We start from the raw sequence: 23,554 nt of genomic DNA, 5'->3' as shown, positions 1-23,554 counted from the left end.
AAAGTGTATTCACAGGGTGGTTTTATTTATAGGCCAACAACAATAGGGTATTAACAGATCTAGCTTTTCCACAGAGTATCTGCTGGAATAATGAAGAGATTATACTATTTGATAAAAACTGAATTTAAGATAGCATCTCCAATGAAATTTCTTTTAAAAAATCTGATTACATTAATAAAAACATCTTTGATTGCTATACAGCAGTTTCATAACTGACCCATAGCACAAGAGGTAACAAAAGAAAAGTTCCCATTGTAATGGTTCTATAAAGGTAAGTCTGTTTTTTATGTGAACAGACGATTTTGAGGATACTTAGGATTTCCTCTGGGCCAGGACAGAACAAAACAGGCCTTTCTGAGGAAATGAGGAGGACCAGTGCTTTCTGTCATTTTTCAGTGCTAAGAGAGGAAGTTCCCTAGAGGAAGAATAAATGCCAAAAAAGCAGAGGAACTCTCATTTCTAGAACATAATGCTACGCCTACTACTTTCTGCCTCTAATGATAAGGTTTCTGATTAAGTGTTATTGGAACTTGTTCCCCTTTACTATAATCTTTTAAATTCTATTTTGGGACTGTTCCTGCTCATATTTACATATACTGGGCCAAAATCTGCTACATGTTTTAGCCATAAGGGACTTCCAAGTACGTGAGTACTTTTAGATTACTTATTACCTACCTTTGGTGTAATAAAGAAGTACTGAGATGTGTTTTCTTTACAAGCAGTATTTACAACCATTTCAAACACTCTTCGTTCATTGATTGGGTCCATTCCCTAAAGAAAGACAATGATTAGATTTAAATCTATTACAAGATACAGTGAAACCCAATAAAAGAATAAGCTATACCTGATTGATTTCATCAACTACTCGGAATGGACATCTATTAAGCTCCTGAAGTGCCATCAAGTATAACATAGTAGAAACACTTCTTTCACCTCCACTTTGATGATGAGGAGTTAATTCATGCAGCTGAGTACTACTGCGAAATTTAACTCTAATTCGAATTCCATATTTATCATAGTCTTCCTACAAAACATTTAAAAAGTTGACGAAAAGTGAGAGTTTTCTCTGGTAATTTTATACTGTTTTTTGAAAATAAATTGAAGTTCTTTACTCTTATAGTTGACTTAGTCATGATATCAATTTTATATAAATAGATCTTTGGAGACCTCTAGAGCTTGTAGAGAGCAAGTGGTTCTAATATTGTTTCAGTTTGTTTATAAAATAGTCAATAAAAAGCACCTGCTTTATAGAATGGTTCTGAAGATTAAAGAAGATAAACCTAGAAATGCTCGGCACAGTTTCTGGCACAAAGGAAATATATTATAAATTACATGTTATTACAATACATTTCTTCCTTCTAGCAAGCCCAGACTATGTAGATGACAATTCTCTTGGCAGGTCTAATATCTTACTAAAATTTACAGTTACACAATGTTTGCAATCCTTATGTTTCATAATAAACAGATAAAGTAGTGATGGAAAAAATTCCTAAGGAGAAATAAAGGCACTACCTTGCTTTACATTTATTTCTTCCTCCTTAAAAGAAATGCTTTATCAGGGAAAAATTTCAACATTTACAAAATTAGAACTCCCCAATAAGCTCAATGTATCTACCATCAACTAGTCTCAACTGTGATCCATACATGACCAATGTTGTTTCATCTATAGCTCCACCCACTCCTCTTTCCCAATTATTTTGAAGGACATCCTAGTTCACCTCTTTATATATTCCTCAATGGAAATCTTATTTACCCACAATTGCAATGCGCGAAATGTATATAGTTCAAGAAATCAGTACCAAATTTTTAAAGTATTTTTGTTCTTGTGAACTCAAATTCTTGATCAAAAGGAAACCACTGAAACTATTCTATATTTCAGTTATATTTGCCAATTTGAGGAGTAGTGATTTCAAAAAGCAATGCATTTGTTCATCACAACTGAATAACCATTACTTACGCTGGATATGAAAAGAGTCTGTAAGGTGTTAGTCACTAATCTCAGATGTCACCAAGAACAACATCCTCAAAACAAGTGACCCTGATGGAATCCTATATACGGTCTCTTCTTTCCTTTGCACATTTTTTTTAATAAGCAAAATTTTCAGCTATAACTTTAAATAAACAATTTACATTTACTTTTAGCATATAATTAAAATTCTTGTCAGGAAATATATCAAATGCAGTTTTACCTCATTTTCTGTATGGAGGTCAACTTCACCAGCACACTGCATAGAACTAAAAAAATAGCTAAATTTTTCGTTAATTTTTTCCACCAGCTCTTTTAAAGGATTAAGCCACCTTTCTTTTACCTGTAAGTAAAAGCAATATAAAAATACAATGTAAAAGAAGTGTTATTACATTGATACTAATTTTTTTTATATAAAGTTTTGTATCAATCTGGTCCTGAGAACATACATTTTTTTCTTAGAAACATTATCATTTCATTATTCTACATTCCCATATTATTAATGCACATGAGAAAAAGTTGAATAATTACCTGTGAAATGTTTTCTCTATATTTATCCAGTTCAACTTTCTTTATCTTCAGTTCCTCAGTTAATTGCTCTATTTCTTCTTCTCTTTTTGTGTATTCCTCAACAACCTGGCAGAAAAAAAATCTTTAAGAATAAGCTACCAAAGGATAAAGGTACAAAAAATTTTGCATCAATTAAAACATTAATTGAAAATGCCACTGTTTGTGTGCAGTTAATTTATGTTCTTGTAACATACTAAAAATGTCATTTTTTTATTCTTAAAAAAAAAAAGACATCTCAGTATTTCAGGTTAGCCCAAGTATTCTTTTTATAAAGAAAAGGCACAGAACAGTGTGTTCCTTAGGAAGACTCTATTTAAAATTCTAATAGATTCAGAATCTGGCATTTAAAAGTACATTGTACTAGAGTTCTTGGTAATAATAAGCTAGACAGCAGGAACAGAGTGGGAGGCAAGTACTGGAGGGAACTGTGTGTGGGGGGCGGGGGTAGGGTGTGCTGGTGGTGGCGACTGCAGTAGGCATTAGGGAAAGCAGCATACTGTAGGATTGAGTCCTGTGAAGCAAGATGCTCTTGATCTTTCCTCAGTTAATAAAGCATCAATTTCATCCAAGGTGTTTGGAAGATCTTGGAAAGCCTAAAGAAGGAAAAAACTGTCCATTATTATAGGTAGTATAGTGAAAACAGTTCAATTCAAATAGTTAAAACGAAAATATTCTGTTGAGTGTCTGCTATATGTTGAACAGCATGCTAGCACAACACAGTAAGGAATCAAAGGAATTACAAACATGGCTTTTTACTTTCAAAAAGGGGTTTATACTTCAGAAGAAAACAAAATGTATATACTTAATAACATGAGCTAACACCTTAAGGCAATGTATTGATGTTGAGTATTAACATAAGCAGTACATATCATAAAGGTTATGGAATTTAGAGAAAGGAATTATCAGTTCATGCTACAGGAGCTACAAGAAACAGTAAGAGAATTCAGGGGCCTACAATTCATCTCTGGGCCTTAAAGCAAATAGCTAGGGAAAAGTTAGGCAGAGGAGAGACAGGAGCTTGGAGAAAAAGAAAGAGTACTGCATACCATGGGGGGTGAGGAGTTGTGTCCATTTGGAATGGTGGGTACTTGCTGAATTGGTAGAATGGGTCCAGAATATGTGGGGCATTGAAAGAGAGCAAGAAGTTAGAATTTTATACTATACTTGTGAAGAATTACAAAAGCATCCTAAGAATCCAATTACTTTGACAGTAGAATTTCACCACAGTACTATCTTCTGAGACCATACCATAGAGACAAATTAGAACAGTGTGGGGGCAAGCAAGCAGTACAATGTTTTGTCGGCACAACTTGCAAAAGTTTATGTACTACAATGTACAAAATGAATCTTAACTCTGAAAAGACCCTAACATGCCACATTAATCTAACATCTTAACCTGTCTTTTTTTCCCCTCTAACCTTCTGGAAAGCAGTTCAGCTTCTATAAGCTTTCAGATATTTATTAAGTTTATTTTGTTGAATCTGACTTGTCCTCTGAGCTTTGAACTCATGTGCTACACATTTATTTCATATCTTCATTTGATTCTAATAGACAAATTTAAGATGGTGAAACAAATCTGCACCTTCCCCACCAATTTGAGCAAACCTATTTGTCCTTCAATCTTTTCCATCTCAGTAATTGGCAAAATTTAGGGATTCTCTCTCTACCCTTCAATTCAAAATCATTAGCAAGTCCTGCTGGTTTGGTCATTAAAAGATACCTCAAGTCTGTAAATTGCTTTGTCGTTTGTGCTTCCACCCTAATCCATACCACAATAGTCTCTTGCCTGGTCCAAAGCAATAATCTCCTAAATGGTCATCTTCCATTCTTGTATCCCTGCTTTATTCTCCAGTGGACTTCATCTCAAAGTAAAGCCCAAATTCCTTCTATGGTCTATAAGGTCCTATAGGATCTGACTTCTGCCCTCCTTGGATAATAAATTTTCGCCCCACTAAGATTCTTTCTATTCTGAAACAGGCCAAATATACTTCTGCCTCAAGAGCTTTGAATGAGCTGTTTTCTCTGCCTGGAATGCTTTTCCCTCAAACCTTCACTTGACTGATTACTTCTGTTCATTCAGGACTCATCTAAAAAATAGTATCTTCTCAAAGGAGCCTTCTCTGACACTAGCCTCTTACCTTGTATTATTCTTCTTCTTAGCACCTCCTGCTATTCCCAACATAATCTATTTGCTTTTTGATTTGCTTTCCCCATCCTCCAGACTAGGAATATAAATTTCAAGAGAGAAGAAAGTATCTGTTTTGTTCAATGTGTGACGGAAGGCAATCAAGGCATTAACCCTACCTGTCAGATAAAGCTTCAGGTCAAGGGGCTACCTACTCAATGGTAGAACTGGCAGGAAAGGGCAATATCTTCTCATTTTACTAACTGAATGATATGTCAGAATATAAAGTGCACATAATGAGAAGGAGGAAAGGCTCTTTTCTTTACCAACAGATATTAGTCATAAAGAATCCACTCCCAAAGAACCCTAAATAAACACCCTGATTTCCAGTAAAACATTTTCATTTTGTCTCTGTTTTTCTAACTATCACCTCTATGTACTGTTTCTTATATATCAATTACTAGTACTACATTTCCAGGAAAAACTATATCCCATCTCCCAAACCTCTCCTAAAAAGGTGCTTGGAGAAAAAAGTTTTTTACTGGAAAATGTTTTGGTAGAAATAATTTTGCAAAATGATACCCATTTCTGAATAACTTTAGTACTAAGCATTAAGACTAAATGGTGTCCATTTGAGTATTATGAAGAAAAAATTCATTGAGCAAAATTAAATGCATACTCAGTTTAAAAATGGCGGCAGGGGGATCTCATTTTTTATGGCAGATCATGTTTTTCATGGCCCTGTACAATGCCTAACACACTTTTAAGCTTAAAAATATTGTGTTAACTATGTTAACTTGTAGCATTATATATTTTTATACTTACTGTCTGATATTCTTGAGGAACAGTCTGCTCTGCACCCAGGTTACATACTTGCCTGGCTCTCTTCATAAGTTCCTTGCATTTCTGCAATAATCTCTGTCTATTTTCATCCAACTCAATGAAATGTTGCTATTTTAAGGAAAAGAAATATTTTAAAAATTTGTATGTTACTGTTAAAGCAGAGGGTTCTTTCATTAATAAATATCACCACACTATATATTACTGAATTTTGATAATAGTAAGCAAATCATCCAAAAACCGTATCTCAAATTATGGCTAATTTTATTGCTAAGGTAAAATCTGAACCTAAACTTCAAAATATATTAGGACATTAATAATATGGCATTCTTGAATCCCTAAAAGCTTTGAAATTTAAGCCTACTTGCCTTTTTATGAGAGTTTAACCTATATATCAGTTCAGTTCAGTCGCTCAGTCATGTCCAACTCTTTGCGACCCCATGAATCACAGCACACCAGGCCTCCCTGTCCATCACCAACTCCCGGAGTTCACTCAAATTCATGTCCATCGAGTCGGTGATGCCATCCAGCCATCTCATTCTCTGTCGTCCCCTTCTCCTCCCGCCCCTAATCCCTCCCAGCATCAGAGTCTTTTCCAGTGAGTCAACTCATCGCATGAGGTGGCCAAAGTATTGAAGTTTCAGCTTTAGCATCAGTCCTTCCAATGAACACCCAGGATTGATCTCCTTTAGAATGGATTGGTTGGATCTCCTTGCAGTCCAAGGGACTCTCAAGAGTCTTCTCCAGCAATACAGTTCAAATACATCAATTCTTCGGCGATCAGCTTTCTTCACAGTCCAACTCTCATCATCCATACATGACCACTGGCAAAACTACAGCCTTGACTAGACGGACCTTGGTTGGCAAAGTAGTGTCTCTGCTTTTTAATATGCTATCTAGGTTGGTCATAACTTTCCTTCTAAGGAGTAAGCGTCTTTTAATTTCATGGCTGCAATCAGCATCTGCAGTGATGTTGGAGCCGAAAAAATAAAGTCTGACACTGTTTCCACTGTCTCCCCATCTATTTCCCATGAAGTGATGGGACCAGATGCCATGATCTTAGTTTTATGAATGCTGAGCTTCAAGCGAACCTTTTCACTCTCCTCTTTCACTTTCATCAAGAGGCTCTTTAGTTCCTCTTCACTTTCTGCCATAAGGGTGGTGTCATCTGCATATCTGAGGTTATTGATATTTCTCCCAGCAATCTTGATTCCACCTTGTGCTTCTTCCAGCCCAGCATTTCTCATGATGTACTCTGCATATAAGTTAAATAAGCAGGGTGACAATATACAGCCTTGACGTACTCTTTTTCCTATTTGGAACCAGTCTGTTGTTCCATGTCCAGTTCTAACTGTTGCGTCCTGACCTGCAAACAGGTTTCTCAAGAGGCAGGTCAGGTGGTCTGGGATTCCCATGTCTTTCAGAATTTTCCAGTTTGTTGTGATCCACACAGTCAAAGGCTTTGGCATAGTCAATGAAGCCGAAATAGATGTTTTTCTGGAACTCTCTTGCTTTCTCCATGATCCAGCGGATGTTGGCAATTTGATCCTCTTCCAACAACAGAAGAGAAGACTCTAATCATGGACATCACCAGATGGTCAACACCGAAATCAGACTGATTATATTCTTTGCAGCCAAAGATGGAGAAGCTCTATACAGTTAGCAAAAACAAGACCAGGAGCTGACTGTGGCTCAGATCATGAACTCCTTATTGCCAAATTCACTCTTAAACTGAAGAAAGTAGGGAAAACCACTGGACCATTCAGGTATGACCTAAATCAAATCCCTTATGATTATACAGTGGAAGTGAGAAATAGATTTAAGGGACTAGATCTGATAGAGTGCCTGATGAACTATGGATGGAGGTTCGTGACACTGTACAGGAGACAGGGACCAAGACCATCCCCATGGAAAAGAAGTGCAAAAAAGCAAAATGGCTGTCTGAGGAGGCCTTACAAATAGCTGTGAAAAGAAGAGAAGCGAAAAGCAAAGGAGAAAAGGAAAGATATAAGCATCTGAATGCAGAGTTCCAAAGAAAGGAAAGGAGAGATAAGAAAGCCTTCCTCAGCGATCAATGCAAAGAAAGAGAGGAAAACAACAGAATAGGAAAAACAAGAGATCTCTTCAAGAAAATTAGAGATACCAAGGGAACATTTCATGCAAGATGGGCTCGATAAAGGACAGAAATGGTATGGACCTAACCCATGTATAATTATACTCTAATAAAACAATATATACAATACATAGGCTTCATATCAGAGAACTCAGCAGAACCTTTAACTTGTTTTCCAAGTGCCTTTCATGTAGTTATCATTTATTTATGGACCCATTCATTCCTTCACCAAATAATTACTGAGAACCTATTAAATATCAGTATTTTATCATGTATTGAGCATAGAAAGGTGAATAATAAGATGCACAGTCATTTTCATAAAGACACAGTACAGCAACATTATCCTTTGTATTTTTGGAGATTACACAAGTTTAGTTCCTTTTTTATTTAATCTTATTCACATCCATCATTCAGTGTGTGTCTGGTCTTTCCTCCCTCCCTTCCTTGTCAAATTTGGAGTTCAGACATCAGTGGTCATCACAATGTTTAATATACAAGCTTGCAAATTCTATTTTAATCAATCAAATAGTAAACAATGGTAGTGGCAATAATACTGTTTACTTGGTAAAGGTTCCCCCCCTGAAATACATATATATCATCTAAATCGAAAAAAAAGTCTTTCCTGAAGTTCAGTTTTTGTGGGCAAGCAGCAAACAGGTAGGTAAAGAACATTAGATGAAAGCACAATTTCTAAATTTGATAGTAGGATAAAAAATTTAACAACTTCCAATTCTTATAATATGAATCTTGATGTAAATCCATATATGTTTCATGCTAGGGAGCACACTAAGCATCTTTTTGTATTATTAAACTTACTATCACAATAGCCCTGCAAGTTAGGTAGGTATTGTAATATCTGTGGCTGAAGACAAAGGCTTGGAGTGGTCAGGAAACCTGCCCAAAGTAAAAAACCAAGTAACATGTTCATCCATCTGTCTACCTCCGTATCTGGATTTATGTGCAGTCAGCTTATTAACGTGTAAAAATATTCCAGATGGTAGTGACATACCTCTGGAAATGTTTAATGGGTTTGGATCCCTTTTCTGCTATTTGCCCTCCAATAATTTGAGGAAGTTATTAAACTCAATGGTGTTTAGTTATCCCTAAGTTCCTTCATGAACACAATCCCTACTGAAATTCTGTGTCAATCTTTTTTGTGTGTGAAGTTGTTTTTCATGATCAGGGTAAAAGACAAACCCCAAAATGGGGTGAGGGGAAGAAAAGAAGGAAGGAAATGATCTCCTTTTGTTTCAAATGAAGAACAGCAAGAAGAATAGATAAGAGCAACTGTGGGTAAGTGACAGAAAACGTGAGAAGAAAAAAGAGCAAACGAAAGACAAAATGAACTGCTGCTGCTGCTAAGTCACTTCAGTCGTGTCCGACTCTGTGTGACCCCACAGACGGAAGCCCACCAGGCTCTCCTGTCCCTGGGATTCTCCAGGCAAGAACACTGGAGTGGGTTGCCATTTCCTTCTCCAATGTGTGAAAGTGAAAAGTGAAAGTGAAGTCGCTCAGTCGTGTCCGACCCTTAGCGACCCCACGGACTGCAGCCTACCAGGCTCCTCCATCCATGGGATTTTCTAGGCAACAGTACTGGAGTGGCTTGCCACAAAATGAACTACTACAGACTTACTCTTCTCTGGGTCTTTCACTCATCATTCCTGACTATTTAAAATGCATAGTTGGTGACTATGATCAATCAGTAACAAACACTTACCAAAACACAATGCAAGAAGGAAAAGAACCCTACAAAAGGGTTGGTAAGACAATTATAAATAAAAAGCATTTAATAACTTTCAGATTAACATATAAAAAAAGAGAATGATGTAAAATATTGCTGAGGAAATAGAAAATAAAGTCAGGGGTAATATCAAGAAGATTAGTATGGAAAAAACCTGTCAGAGAGAGAGGGTTTGTATATATGTCCAGGTAAGAAAACATAGTGTGACAAGTAGCTAATGAGATTATTTCCCTGGACAGTATAATTAAGAACCTTTCTACTCTCCAGAGTAATCAGCTCAACTCAAAAATATTACTGTTTCTGCTGCTACTAACAATATGGATAGGAGACTCCCCTGTCAGGTTAGGGAAGGCAGCAGGTGTATAAGTCTTTATTCTGTATGTAGAAGTATGCTAAACATCCTTCCATTTTTATTTGAAAGATTATTTATGCGCAAGTATCTTATATCCTTGTGGCCTGAGTATCTTTGACATACTAGTTCCTACTATAAACAATACTGAAATTCTCCCTCATTTCCCTCTCCCAAAGCATTTAATCTGAGGTAGTATCCTTTTATTTCCTAATAGTACCTACAGGACAGTCAGCAAATATACTGTTTTACCTACACTGTCTCCCTTCTTTTGTTTAAGAGTGTTGTGCCTTTAGCTACCGTGTCAGCCTTCTGACCACATAACACATGCTTGCTGTCTCCTTAGCCTGCCCAGGAGTTCTAGTTCGCCTCAGTAAGCAACTCTGTTCTGCAAGGCAGTTTCAGTTGAGTTGTTAGTTCACAGGACCTGAATCACCCCAGCACCACCTGACATTTCTGGCATCTAAAAGTCACCTCCCGGTTTCAGCTGCTCTGAAATTGGTTTGCTGAGCTTTCCACACACCAAATGGGAACTCTCTTCTTAAAAGATGAGAACCTGCTGGTGACTCAATTTTTGGATTCTTTGAGCTTTCCCTCTGTTTCTTACCACATACTTTCTAATACCATACCAGTCTTGATGCTGCTGCTGACTATCTTACCTACCTATACTCTGGGGTTCATGGGAGTTGTAAAACACAGAACTTGACTGATGTTTGTCCCTGGTTCTTGGGAGAAAGATCTAAAATCCTAGGAATTTTCTGAGTGATAGGAGTGTCTGAGTTTATGCTAAGGAGTGACTCAGGATGGGGGAAGTCAATGCCAGAAAGACAAATCATGTGACTAAAGGGTTGGGGCTTTGAGTCTTCTTATTACCCCCACCCAGTCCTTAAACTGCAGAGAGAAGGGCTAGAGACCGAGTTTAACCATATGGCCAATGATCCAATCAGTCATGCCTAGGTAATGCAACCTGGTAAAAATTCCAAACACTGATGTGCTAGGAGGGCAACAAATTATTTCACCAGAAAAGGGCATAAAAACTGTGTGCAGGACCCTCCCTGCTTTATATGCCTCTTGCTTATACTGCAAGGAGATCCAACCAGTCCATTCTAAAGGAGATCAACCCTGGATGTTCATTGGAGGGACTGATGCTAAAGCTGAAACTGCAATACTTTGGCCACCTCATGCGACGAGTTGACTCACTGGAAAAGACTGTGATGCTGGGAAAGGTTGGGGGCGGGAGGAGAAGGGGACGACGGAGAATGAGATGGCTGGATGGCATCACCGACTCTGTGGACATGAATTTGAGTGTACTCCGGGGGTTGGTGATGGACAGGGAGGCCTGGCGTGCTGTGATTCATGGGGTCGCGGAGAGTCGGACACGACTGAGCGACTGAACTGAACTGACTAGTAGGGATTTGTATTGTTTATATAATAAAAAAATAATTGTTAAGAACAGCCTTTTCTTCAGTTCTGTGAGCCACTGCAGTTAATTACTGAACTTGGGGGAGCCATGAGAACCCCCGAATCAGTCACCAGTTGGTCAGGAGTGCAGGTGTCATCTGAAGGGCAGTTTTATTAAGGACTAAGCCCTTAACCTAGCCTCATGCTAATCCTGGGCGATGAGTGTGAGAATATACTGTAGTACACCTACAGGGACACCTTTAAGCTGAGTCTGTCATATACACTGTCAGTGGGCTTGCTGTTATGTCATCATAGTATCCCAGTTGCTCTTCTATTTTGGGGAAAGGATTTGAAAGACTCAAAAACTATGTCACTCTTACCACCTCATTTTGTCGCTTCTTCTTCTTTGGAATGTGTTAACTTAGTACATCACCCCCTGCCCTCCCCCATTTCAATATTTATCATTAACAGAAGATTAAATCACCAGGATCACACACTAAAGCCATTCTTAGTGTTGACTAGAATCTATAGTTTATGGGATACAAACTGCAATAAAAGCTATTAGTTGCTTCTTGGCAATAGTACTAACTATAATTTGTATCAGCTAAGAAAGCAGACATGGTAAGATTTTGGTTTTCAAATCACTAAATCAGGTCTTCTTTTTGTTATTTAATTGGGGGAGTGTGGTAATAATAAAAAATGTACACAAAGGGTTTCAAATTTTACTTCCTAATTAGCAGAGCGCATGAAATCTGTAAATTAAACAGCATACCCCAAACTGCACACTGCAAGGCATGATACATACATATACATGTATATATAGTTTTCAAACTGGTCTGAAGTCCCAAAATAAACATAAAAGCAAAAATTTTACCTCTGTGATACGTAGCTGTGATGAGGTTGCCATATAATCTGATTCTAATTTGTGTTTCTCAGAGATCACCGTAGTATTTTGAAGAATTAAATCTACTTTTTGTATATGTAAAGCAGTACAATTCTAGGAATAAAAACCTCTGTGAGTTTTATTTCACAACAATATAGTTTCTTAACATTTTTCTAATGTGATTGATACTTCTCTCCAATCTTAAATAGTTCTCCTTTGATTCATTTGGAATGAAACAATTTAGCCTAATGAGTACTTTTAATCAATTTACTGATCTATAAAGAGAAATGTGAGAGAAAGCTGAAATTACTGATAAAAATCTCTTGCTAAGATTTTACTATCGACTTGCAACAACAAAAAAAGTGACTAAAATGAAAATGTCTTACCTTTATCAGGTTTGTTAATTCAGTAACAAGTTTTGCTTTTTGAATATTTATTTCTTTGATTTTGGTACTTGCTTTTCGTTCTTCCTCTTCAAGATTGCAAGTATCCTGTTCCATCAGCTTTAAACTGTATGAAATGCATAATGATATAGAAATCAGAGAAAACACAAGGATTGAGCCCAAATTCTCAGGTTTCCTGCTGCGTTATGGTCTATGTAGCAATGCTATTCAGATGTTAACTGATAGCTTCCTGATTAAATCATCATCTTATGCAACCACTCAGGATCGAAAACTATTTGCTGCGATGTATCAAGTGCCCAGCATAGTCTAGGTAATGCTAGTGCTAAGGGTATAGGATCTAGAGTCAGAAAGTTGGGTTTAAAATTCCTCTTTGCCACCAATGAACAGTATAACTGAACAAGCTACTCTTCTAAACTTTGGTTTCCTCATCTATAAACTGTAAATAATAATAGTACTTCTGCAGGGCTATGGTGAAGACTGAAAAAAGGCAAATTATGCAACACAGTATACTGTCTGGTCCATAAGTGATAAGGATTGTTTATAAAAACAGTCCCTTCCCTTAAGGAGCTTAACTGTGGCAATCTAATAGATAAAATAATAATGATGAAGAGACAATACAACAATTCTAAAAGTTAATACTTTGCTTTTTAATATGGAGACACCAAGGCTGAGAAGTTTACTTAAGTTACCTAACATTACAGATACTAAGTTGTAAGATGTGTTTGACATCAAAGGCCAAGTTCTTTCCACTACAGGGAAAAATCAAAGATGGAAGCAATAAAAACAAGAATAAACAAGTTCAGTGGATGTTGTAGAAAGTGGACTGAATGGTGAGTGAAGAGTGTGTCGGGGCAGAGGGAGGAAATTAGAATGGGTGGAGTGAAAGAAGATTTTGAAAAATATGAAAGACAGTCTAAAGGAAAGCATTATTTAAATTTATACAGTAAAGGTAGGAAGCCACCACAGATATCTTGAAGGGGGCAGGAACAAGAAAAGATGATAAACTTGATGACAGTATTCTGTATGCACTGAATGGAGGAGACGAGTCATGGAGAGACCACTAACCATGTCACCACTGCAGTATTCCTGAGGAACTGTAGATATGAGACAGCCAGGATGACAATGGATATGGAAAGGTTATTTCACTACAAAATTCAACATTACGAGGAAAAAGTTTAGTTTCAGACAATGAGTTCAATACAGGAGTCCAACAGTAAAAGGTTGACTTCTGGATGACTGAAGATAAAAGTGAAGGGTTTATATAGAAAAGAATTCTAGGCAGTTAAGACTCAGCAAATATATCTTCTTTTAAGCAATCAAGGTACACACACTACTGACTTTTAAGAGTTAACAGGCAATTTGCTTTAAAAAGAAGCATTTTAAATATTCAACTTATGTGTTCAGAAACACTATTATATTAAATCAAGGTAAATTTATACTGTACTCAAGGTAATGAGCTGTCATTTATTATATCTTTAATACCTATATCTTTAATACCTATATCTTTATTCTATAGGAAAGAAGCATAAAAGAACAATCAACAAAAAAAAGGTCTGCACTGTGTCCTGAAATGGGCATGGAAAAACTTTGAAACTAGAAATCACTTTCCTCTCCCCTAGACTGAACACCCTAACAGCTTTTATCTGATCTTATTTATATATTCCAAGTTTCTACAAAACATTTAAGTTCAAAATAAAACTTACAATCAGTTCTGAGAACAATTGCCTGGGATCTCATAGTAAGCTAGCATAATGTAACAAAGTCATTCCTGGGTAAAAGATGCACTTACAGTAATGTAAGAGTATATTCCTTCACTAATGATTTCAGATTCCATGTTGCAGTTAAACGTTAACAAATGACATTTTGGCAAGTTTTGATGTAACATTAAAGAATACATATGCTGACAAGTCTATTAAAGCAGTCCTCCCTTTTCCAGTTGCATATATATGTGGGACCAGATTTTCTTCATATACTTCAACCAACACATCTCACAATCAAGTGAATGCAGAAGCACTTATGAAAAAACAACTAACTTCGTCTAAAGAGAATTACAAATGTAAAAATAATGTCCCTCTTCTTGCAAAATGTATTTTGTTGGGAAAATTGTTTCTCATAAATATTTTTTGTTAACATAAAATAAATTTATCATTTTAATGTACTATTCTAATTTGGTAAATATCAATAGATATAATCAATATAAACAAAACTTCCTCAACGTCCTCAATAATTTTTAAGAATAGAATGGGTTCCAGGGATGAAAATAGCTGATCAAGGAACAGAAAAATTCACAACACTTAAGATTCCCCCTGCTTTGTCCTGTGTTTTGGGTAGAAGGGTTTGAGTTTGAGAGAGAAATTCTACACAGCATGCTGGTGGGAACTGTGTTGTCATTACAAGGTATATATAATTAATAATATGCTTACAGTGCATTTGTATCACCCTCCCAACCCCCCAGCCCAGGATACCTTCCCAGTTTGGAACTAATTTTTTGTTCCAGTTGTCTTTTCTTGGTTTTCCTTTCAAGAAGCTCCTTCTTCTTTTGTCTAAGTTCATTATCTTTGTGTTCCAGATGCTTGTTTGTCTCACGTAAGGCAATCAATCCTGATTCTACTGCTTGCAATTTTCTATTAATTTCCTATGGAATATGCAACATTGTTAGTATATTTTAAAAACAGACTAGTTAAAGTATTATAAACTGAGTTAATATTCTTTTTAAATACTCAAAATAACCAATCTTTAACTTCAATAGAAGACATAACACCATAATTCTCTAACATGAATCATACCAATGTGTTCTTAAGTCAATCTCCCAAGACAACAGAAATAAAAGCAAAAAAAACACAAATGGACTTAATCAAACTTACAAGTTTTACACAGTAAAGGAAACCGTAGACAAAAAGACAACCTATGGTCTGGGAAAAAATATTTGCAAAGGATATGACTAACAAGGACTTAATTTCCAAAATATATAAAACAGCTCAGTAATATAAACACAAACAATCCAAACACTATATGTAGAAGACTTGAATAGATATTTCTCCAAAGAAGAAAAACAAATGGCCAATAGGCACATGAAAAGATGCTCCACATTCCTAATAATACTAGAGAAATGCAAATCGAAACCACAACAGAGGACCACCTCATACCACTCAGAATGGCCATCAATTTAAAAAGTAAACAAATAATAAATGCTGGAGAGGGTGTACAGAAAGGGGAAACCTACTACACTGTTGGTGAGAATGTAAATTGGTTCAGCCATCATGGAAAATAGTATGGAGGCTCCTCAAAAAACTAAAAATAATTACCATATGGTCCAGCAATCCCACTCCTGGGCATATATCCAGACAAAACTATAATTTGAAAAGATACATGCACCCAATGTTCACAGCAGCACTATTTACAACAGCCAAGACATGGATACAATCTAAATGTCCATCAACAGGCGAATGGATAAGGAACGGTACATTCAATGTACCTTTGGTATATTCAATGAAATAATACCTAGCCATAAAAGAATGAAATAATGCTATCGACAAAAATATACTAGATTAAGTAATAAGTAAGTCAGAAAAACAAATACCATATCATTTATATGTACAACCTAAAATGTGACACAAATTTCTTAATAAAACAGACTTGGATGCAGAGAACAGATTTGTAGTTGCCAAGGGAAAGGGTGAGGTGGGGTTGGATGGATTAGGGTTTGGGGATTAACAGATGCTAACTATTATATACAGAATGGATAAACAACAAGGTCCTCTACTGTATAGCACAGGGAACTATATTCAATATCCTGTATCAAACCACAATGAAAAAGAATATAACTGACTCAGTTTGCTGTATACCAGAAACTAACACAACACTGTAAATCAACTGTAAAATAAAAAATGACCAACCTTTAGCTGTTCTTCTAAGTGTCGTCTTTGCTCTAGATCCACGGTGACTGTGAGAAACTGGGCTACTTTTAGGGATGTGTTACTTGAAATGACTTTGTTTGAATAAAAAGAAGTTTTCATCACATACTTTTCTTCTGCTGTATAAATTTGTTTTAATCGGGTTTCCTGTATCACCTATAATGTAAAATAAACATTTAGTAGACATCTAAGAATTATCGGACGGGGCTTCCCTGGTGGCTCAGACATAAACAATCCGCTTGCAATGCAGGAGACCTGAGTTTGATCCCTGGGTTGGGAAGATCTCCTGGAGGAGGGCATGGCAACCCACTCCAGTATTCTTGCCTGGAGAATCCCAATGAGAAGCCTAGTGAGTTATAGTACATGGGGTCACAAAGAGTCAGATATGACTGAGCAACTAAGCACAAGAATAATTATAAGATTTTTTTAAAAAAAGGACTCAAGAATTAAAAATACAGATCAAGTGAAATACAGATCAAATGAATTTTAGATCAAAATATATTATTTTCATTTTTTAAAAGAAACGTAATCCAACATCTCTAAAAAGGTGAGTGATAAATTTCAGATTATTTTGGAAAACAACACTAAGGAAGAGAACTGGGAGAAAACCGAAACAACCAAAGTTGGCTATACTTCTACTTCATTATACAATATCTCCCAAGCAGATGTACTTTTGGGGAGTCAGTTGCCCAGCAGAATGAAGTCTGTTGTCTCAACTAATATATATACTCTCCTTCCCCTTAGTTATATTGTTCAAAGATACATAATCTTATATTTAATTCCTATATATTTGGGGAATACTTAATGCACAGACTTTTCAAGGATTTCAAAGACTTCTTTTTGCATTTTTGGGGAGTTTTTTCTCTCAAGAATTTATTGAGTTTCATAAACTATGCACATTCTAAACACCATAACATTGCTGGATCTGTTTCTGTATATTTATAAAGAATAGGCTGCTGTAATGTAGTTTCTTCCAGTCTCTAAAGGTTCATTACCAGTATTCTTGTGGCTTGTTTCTCTGCAGAAGTTTACATTATAAGTGACGAGATATGACATATTTAAGCATACTTTGCTTAACAGGATATAAACTGGCATCCACAAATGCTCAGTAATTTGAAATGAAAGGAGAGCTCCCATGACGTTAGCCTACCCACCATGTGTCATGAAAATAATCATTTACAGAGTCTAAAATGTCAGAATTTGATAATGAAGCAAAACTTACACTAAAGAATGTTATTTTTTTCTAAGGGAGAAATATGACCATTGTTGTCAGGACGTAGACATGAAATGTTTAGATAGTAAATTTCCTCAGTGCAGGTTTGTATTTTCTGAAAGATGGCCAAGACGATATTAAGGGCTTTACTAGGTGTCTGACTTTGCTTTTCTATATACCATGTTCTTTTTTCTAGTATAGACAGTAGAGTTAAAGCTCTCTAGGTGACCTAAACAGAATGTTAAAAAGCACATAAAAATATTTCAACTTGAAGAACTGTTCAAAAAGTGAGAGGATTTTCCAAGTGCAGTACTATCCCTTTTTGCACCAGAGGAAAGCTATGAAACCCCTTAGCAAGTTTTCTAGTCTTTCTGCAATAGTAAAGAATGCCTACTATCCTAACCTTGAGAGGTAGCACCCTACCTAACCCTGAAGTTATGACAGAAATTGGATGGTCTGTGCATATTGTCTTCTTTTTTTAAACCCCATCAATTAGTATTAAAGAAACGTACACACACGGAAAGTTCTATTTTTTTGGCTTCCCCAAATGATCACCATAGATATGCAACTTAATAATTTGCTTGTCTTCGCAAAATGGGTTAGTAATGAGGCCCCATTTCTATCTTCTGTTAATGAGGTATACAAAGGAGCCAGACTACAAATGAATATCCCAGGGATACTTGTAGACTGGCTGTTAAAAAGTTAAAACACATTCTCTAATAAATTCAGTATTATAAATAGCAGTTAGGTCGGTAAATGCATATAAGCAGTATTAACATGGTAACTTAGTATTATGGAAAAATCTGTTCTAGAAAGACTTCTTCGCTGTTTCTGCCTATGATTAAAGCACTGAAGGTGGTTTGGAATCTTGGAGACTATTGGTAAGGAGAAGAAAACTCGAAGCAGCAGCAGCAGAACATAGGAACCTAAGAGTTTATGTGGTTCTGTCAGATAAGAAAAGGAGATCCTCTGAAGAGTGATCATTCACTTATGAGATAATCTTAAATGGACCTTTAAGGGGAGGGCTTACCAGAACAGTTCTATATCCTAGCCTAGCATTCTAAAGCATAATCTGCAATAATCTAGAATATAAGAATTTAAATGAATAAACCATTAATGTTTGAACAAATGTTTGTCAAGCAAAGCAGAATTCAGTAAGAGTCAGGTGTCGTTTTTCAGTCTTTAATTTAGTCACCCTACAGTTATTAAGTATTTATTTAGGTAACTTCACATCCTTACTGTCATAAAGTATTAGTCAACATTCACTGTCCTATGTAATATTAGAAATGTAAAATATCAAGGTAATTTCTGTTTAGATAAAAACAATGACACATTTCTTTAAATTTCTCACAAGTTTTCCTTGACTTTAAGAAGTTTTAACAAAACTACCTTTTTGGTACTGATTGATTCCGTATTTTCTTACCCGTTCAATTTTTTCTCTGGTTCTTTCAGTTCCTACCGGAACTTCATGAATGTGATACTGGCAGCAAAGGTAACTCATGACAGGGTCAGGGGCATCAAACAACTCTCGCAAATAAGAGAAAAATCCATATTGTCTGAAAGGAAAAGCACCTTTTAGGATTTTCTTCTTAAAACAGCATTAAAAAAAAAATCTCACAGTTGACAAGTGAAGAAACAATAAACAAAACATAAATGAATGATGGTACAGGAAGTTAATCACTTAAATGATTTTATTTCCTGATCAGAAAAGTTTAATATTTATAATTACAAATTATTAATCTCTTCTTTTGTGGTTTCTACCATTGCTTTTATAGAGTTAAGACTTTATTTACTTGCAGTAGTTTTATAACTGTAGTATTTCCATTTGATCCTTCTGGAAATTACTGTTATGTTATGAAGTGATTTATCCATTTCCCCAATAACTAACCAACTATTTTAGGAGCTCACTAAATAGTCCAATATTATTCCAATGATTTGGAAAATTACCATCATATACTAAGAATACCACAATTTGTTTCTGGGCCTAGATTTTGCCTTCTTAGACTTAAGTAGAGATCCTAAAAGGGATATACAGCCTATAATAAACATATTTGTGTGACAAAGAGATAATTCAAATATATTTAAGAAATAAATGATTATTCAATATTCAAAAAAACAGCTTAGTTCTAATACTATTTTCAAGACTTACTTCAGGTCATTCAAAGATCTTGAAGGTGCTTTGTCTGCATATGAACTCTTAGGAGCAATTACAGCATTTACTCTTAATTTTTTATTGTCACGAACCTTAATATAAGGAAAATAAAATACTACTTTAATTACCATATACTTTCAATGAAGATTTTTAAAGTTATGATATTATTCTTACTGGCATTCATGGGATGATAAAAAAAAATTGAACACTAACTTTTTACTGAGATTAAAAAAGAAACCTTTTAGTGTGGTGATATTAATAGCTATGTGTTTTCACAGAAAGTACATTTCTTTTATTATTTTCACTGATAAAGTCTATCAAACAGATAAGGAAGCAGTAACACCAAGACTCCTTTTCAGAACACAGAAGGACGGGACACTTCCCAAGTCATTTTATGATTCCAGTATAAAACATTACACTATCCCTCCTGAACACATATACAAAAATCCTAAACAAAATATTAGTAACAGAATCTGCTGCTGCTGCTAAGTCACTTCAGTCGTGTCCGACTCTCTGTGACCCCACAGACAGCAGCCCACCAGGCTCCCCCGTCCCTGGGATTCTCCAGTCAAGAACACTGGAGTGGGTTGCCATTTCCTTCTCCAATGTGTGAAAGTGAAAAGTGAAAGTGAAGTTGCTCAGTCATGTCCAACTCCTAGCGACCCCATGGACTGCAGCCTAGCAGGCTCTTCCGTCCATGGGATTTTCAGGCAAGGGTACTGGAGTGGAGTGCCACTGCCTTCTCCGAAACAGAATCTAGCAATATATAAACACTACACATGACCCAGTCAAGTTTATCCCAGGAATATGAGATTGGTTGACTTTGAATGCTACATCAGTCTAACTTACTGTATTGTCAGAATAAAGTACAAAAGCCATAAGATTATCTCAGACTTTTCAGCTAACTAGGAATAGAAGGAAACTTCCTCAATGTGATAAAGGGCATCTATGATAAGCATATAGCAGATACAGTACTTAATTGTGGATTATTAAGTGTTTTCCCCCTAGGCTTGGGAACAAGTAGGGATATCAAATCTTACCACTTTTTTTCAGCATTGTCCTAGAAGAGCTAGACAATGTAGTGAAGCACAATAAAGAGGTAAAAGATTGAAAAAGAACAAGTAAAAAGATATGTTTGCAAAGATGGTAATTTTCTACACAGAAAGTCCTATGGAATCTATAAAGCAACTACCAGAATTCAGGAAATGAATTCAATAGGGTCACAAGATAGAGGGCAATGAAAAAAATCAAATTATGTTTATGTACTACCAGTGAACAACTGGAAAATGAATTTTATAAATCCATTTATAAGAGTGTCAAAAAGACATTAAATACTTACGAACATATTTAACAAAAGATGTATAAGACATAAACACAGAAAAAGATAAAATACTGCTGAGAGACATGATGGGATGATGGACTGGAGGGATTTCATGGTGGCACAAACAGCACTGCTAAAACTACTTTCACAGCCTAGTACGCTTTGACTACTTTCATAGCATTTTAAGCTTGAACAAATCAGTAAATAAATTGATGGTAAGGGGAAGAAAGGGGTATTTTTCCAGTGCTACAGTAGGATATTACAAATATGCAAAGGAAAAAGAGTAGAAGGTACCCTGTTGTGTTCGACTGTAATTCGAAGCATCAGTGTGAACTCCTGGTGCCCTTAAGCACTTTTGTTCTCCAGATAAATACAGAAATAAATATAGGTATAAAAGTTTGCATGTGAGGGCTTAGAAACCATGAGAAACTAGCATCAATGGACACATCAGCATCCACATCCTAAGTTTCTAATAACTAGGGTTCTTTGGGGAAAAGGCTGATTTTTAAGGCCCAGACAGAGCAAGATAAAGTTAAGTCAACATGCTTGCTCTGCCAGAAAGTAAGTAGTGCTCAAAACACATTGGCAAAATACCACACAGGGATCAGCCTGAAGGTCTCACTGGCCAAATCTGGAACAATTTGAGCGTTCAAATAGATAATGATAGTAATGGATTAAAATCCCTAAGACGTAAAAGCCTATGAATCTATATAATAAATGAGTAAATAAATGGAGAAGAAAAAGCACTATCTTAGTGTCGGTTGCCCAGTCGTGTCTGACTCTTTGCAACCCCATGGTCTGTCCACGGAATTCTCTAGGCAAGGACACTGGAGTGGGTTGCCATTCCCTTCTCCAGGGGATCTTCCTGACCCAGAGATCGAACCTGGGTCTCCTGAATTGCAGGCAGATTCTTTACCATATGAACTACCAGTGAAGTCCAAATAAGTGAAGGAGAAAAAGCATTTCCTCATATAGTATAATATCAATTAATAAATACAGAAAGAACAATTCGAATCATTAATGGTTCTTAATGATTGCAGCCATGAAATTAAAAGATGCTTACTCCTTAGAAGGAAAGTTATGACCAACCTAGATAGCATATTAAAAAGCAGAGACATTACTTTGCCAACAAAGGTCTGTCTACTCAAGGCTATAGTTTTTCCAGTGGTCATGTATGGATGTGAGAGTTGGACTGTGAAGAAAGCTGATCGCCGAAGAATTGATGCTTTTGAACTGTGGTGTTGGAGAAGACTCTTGAGAGTCCCTTGGACTGCAAGGAGATCCAACCAGTCCATTCTAAAGGAGATCAGTCCTGGGTGTTCATTGGAAGGACTGATGCTAAAGCTGAAATGCCAATACTTTGGCCACCTCATGCGAAGAGTTGACTCACTGAAAAAGACTCTGATGCTGGGAGGGATTGGGGGCAGGAGGAGAAGGGGATGACAGAGAATGAGATGGCTGGATGGCATCACCGACTCGATGGACATGAGTTTGAGTGAACTCCGGGAGTTGGTGATGGACAGGGAGGCCTGGTGTGCTGTGATTCATGGGGTCACAAAGAGTTGGACATGACTGAGTGACTGAACTGAACTGAACTGAAACCTATTAGGTAGTTCCATGAACAACAGAATATTTTCAAAGTCTCTCCACATATATAATTACAAACAGAAAAATAGTTGTACTATAATGCTTTTTTTTTTTCACTTTTGAACTTTCTATTTTGTATTCAGGTATGGCTAATTAAGTCTCATGATAGTTTCACAACAGTGAAGGGACTCAGTCATACATATACATGTATCCATTCTCTCCTAAACCCCTCTCCCATCCAAGCTGCCACATAACACTGAGCAGAGTTTCATGAGCTATACAGTAGGTCCTTGTTGGCTATCCATTTTAAATACAGCAGTGTGTACATGACCATTCCAAAGTCCCTAACTATCCCTTCCCTCTGGCAAACATAAGTTCATTCTCTAAGTCTGTGAGACTCTTTGTTTTGTAAGTTCATTTGTATCATTTCATTTTAGATTCCACATATAAGGGATGTCAAACAGTATTTCTCCTTCTCTTGACTTACTTCACTAAGTATGACATTTTCTAGGTCCATCCATGTTGCTGTAAATGGCTATAATGCTTGTTTTGAAGAAAAATTTATTCCAAATAATTTATATATTAGGGGACCATTTAAACAGTATGTGACTCTCATAGTTGCTTATGTGCAATTACATAAGAAAAATAAAGTTTTCTCTAGGTGAATGTAAAAAATTATACCCAGCTGAATGAAGCTGTATGGGACGAGACATAATTTGTACACAAATACTTCTCAAACATCCACCAGCTACCTCAGTTCACCACATATTATGAGCCACACTCAACCGCATCTGGTGTTATAACTTTTCATCCAATTTCTCATAAATGCTTTGTAATTGCTTAACCCACGAAACAATTCACAAATAGAACCCCTACAATGCTTACTTCCAGAAGCCAATTTCAATAAGGCACAGTACAGGGAATATAGCCAATATTTTACACTAACTTTGTATGGTATGTAATCTGTATAAACAT

General features: G+C 36.2%; 1 protein-coding gene and 1 long non-coding RNA gene across 3 annotated transcripts in view; one reads left to right on the top strand and one right to left on the bottom strand.

Annotated features, from left to right (window-relative positions):
• The window catches only part of LOC148777331 (uncharacterized), a 76,836-nt gene extending 62,769 nt beyond the window's left edge, over positions 1 to 14,067 (top strand). Inside the window, exon 3 of the long non-coding RNA XR_016037836.1 lies at positions 13,909 to 14,067. This is a non-coding gene — a long non-coding RNA (uncharacterized LOC148777331). The remainder of the gene's footprint in view (positions 1 to 13,908) is intronic.
• Positions 1 to 23,554, bottom strand: part of SMC5 (structural maintenance of chromosomes 5) — a 108,756-nt gene that overhangs the window by 2,757 nt on the left and 82,445 nt on the right. Inside the window, exons 12-24 of one of the 2 annotated variants that reach the window (XM_055428375.2) lie at positions 19,669 to 19,763; positions 18,943 to 19,075; positions 16,289 to 16,462; positions 14,858 to 15,027; positions 12,375 to 12,498; positions 11,980 to 12,102; positions 5,487 to 5,612; positions 3,583 to 3,627; positions 3,034 to 3,129; positions 2,498 to 2,602; positions 2,190 to 2,309; positions 845 to 1,024; positions 676 to 771 (exon numbers count right to left, since the gene is read on the bottom strand). In XM_055428375.2, coding sequence (XP_055284350.1) covers positions 676 to 771; positions 845 to 1,024; positions 2,190 to 2,309; positions 2,498 to 2,602; positions 3,034 to 3,129; positions 3,583 to 3,627; positions 5,487 to 5,612; positions 11,980 to 12,102; positions 12,375 to 12,498; positions 14,858 to 15,027; positions 16,289 to 16,462; positions 18,943 to 19,075; positions 19,669 to 19,763 — 1,587 coding nt within the window. The remainder of the gene's footprint in view (positions 1 to 675; positions 772 to 844; positions 1,025 to 2,189; positions 2,310 to 2,497; positions 2,603 to 3,033; positions 3,130 to 3,582; positions 3,628 to 5,486; positions 5,613 to 11,979; positions 12,103 to 12,374; positions 12,499 to 14,857; positions 15,028 to 16,288; positions 16,463 to 18,942; positions 19,076 to 19,668; positions 19,764 to 23,554) is intronic. The other variant, XM_088837929.1, reaches the window with a different exon arrangement.

The sequence above is a fragment of the Moschus berezovskii genome, chromosome 7 (genome assembly GCF_049115385.1).
Source record: "Moschus berezovskii isolate FMDL1 chromosome 7, NW_MosBer_1.0, whole genome shotgun sequence".
Taxonomy (NCBI): Eukaryota; Metazoa; Chordata; class Mammalia; order Artiodactyla; family Moschidae; genus Moschus; species Moschus berezovskii.
This window is presented reverse-complemented; position numbering and strand designations above follow the sequence as displayed.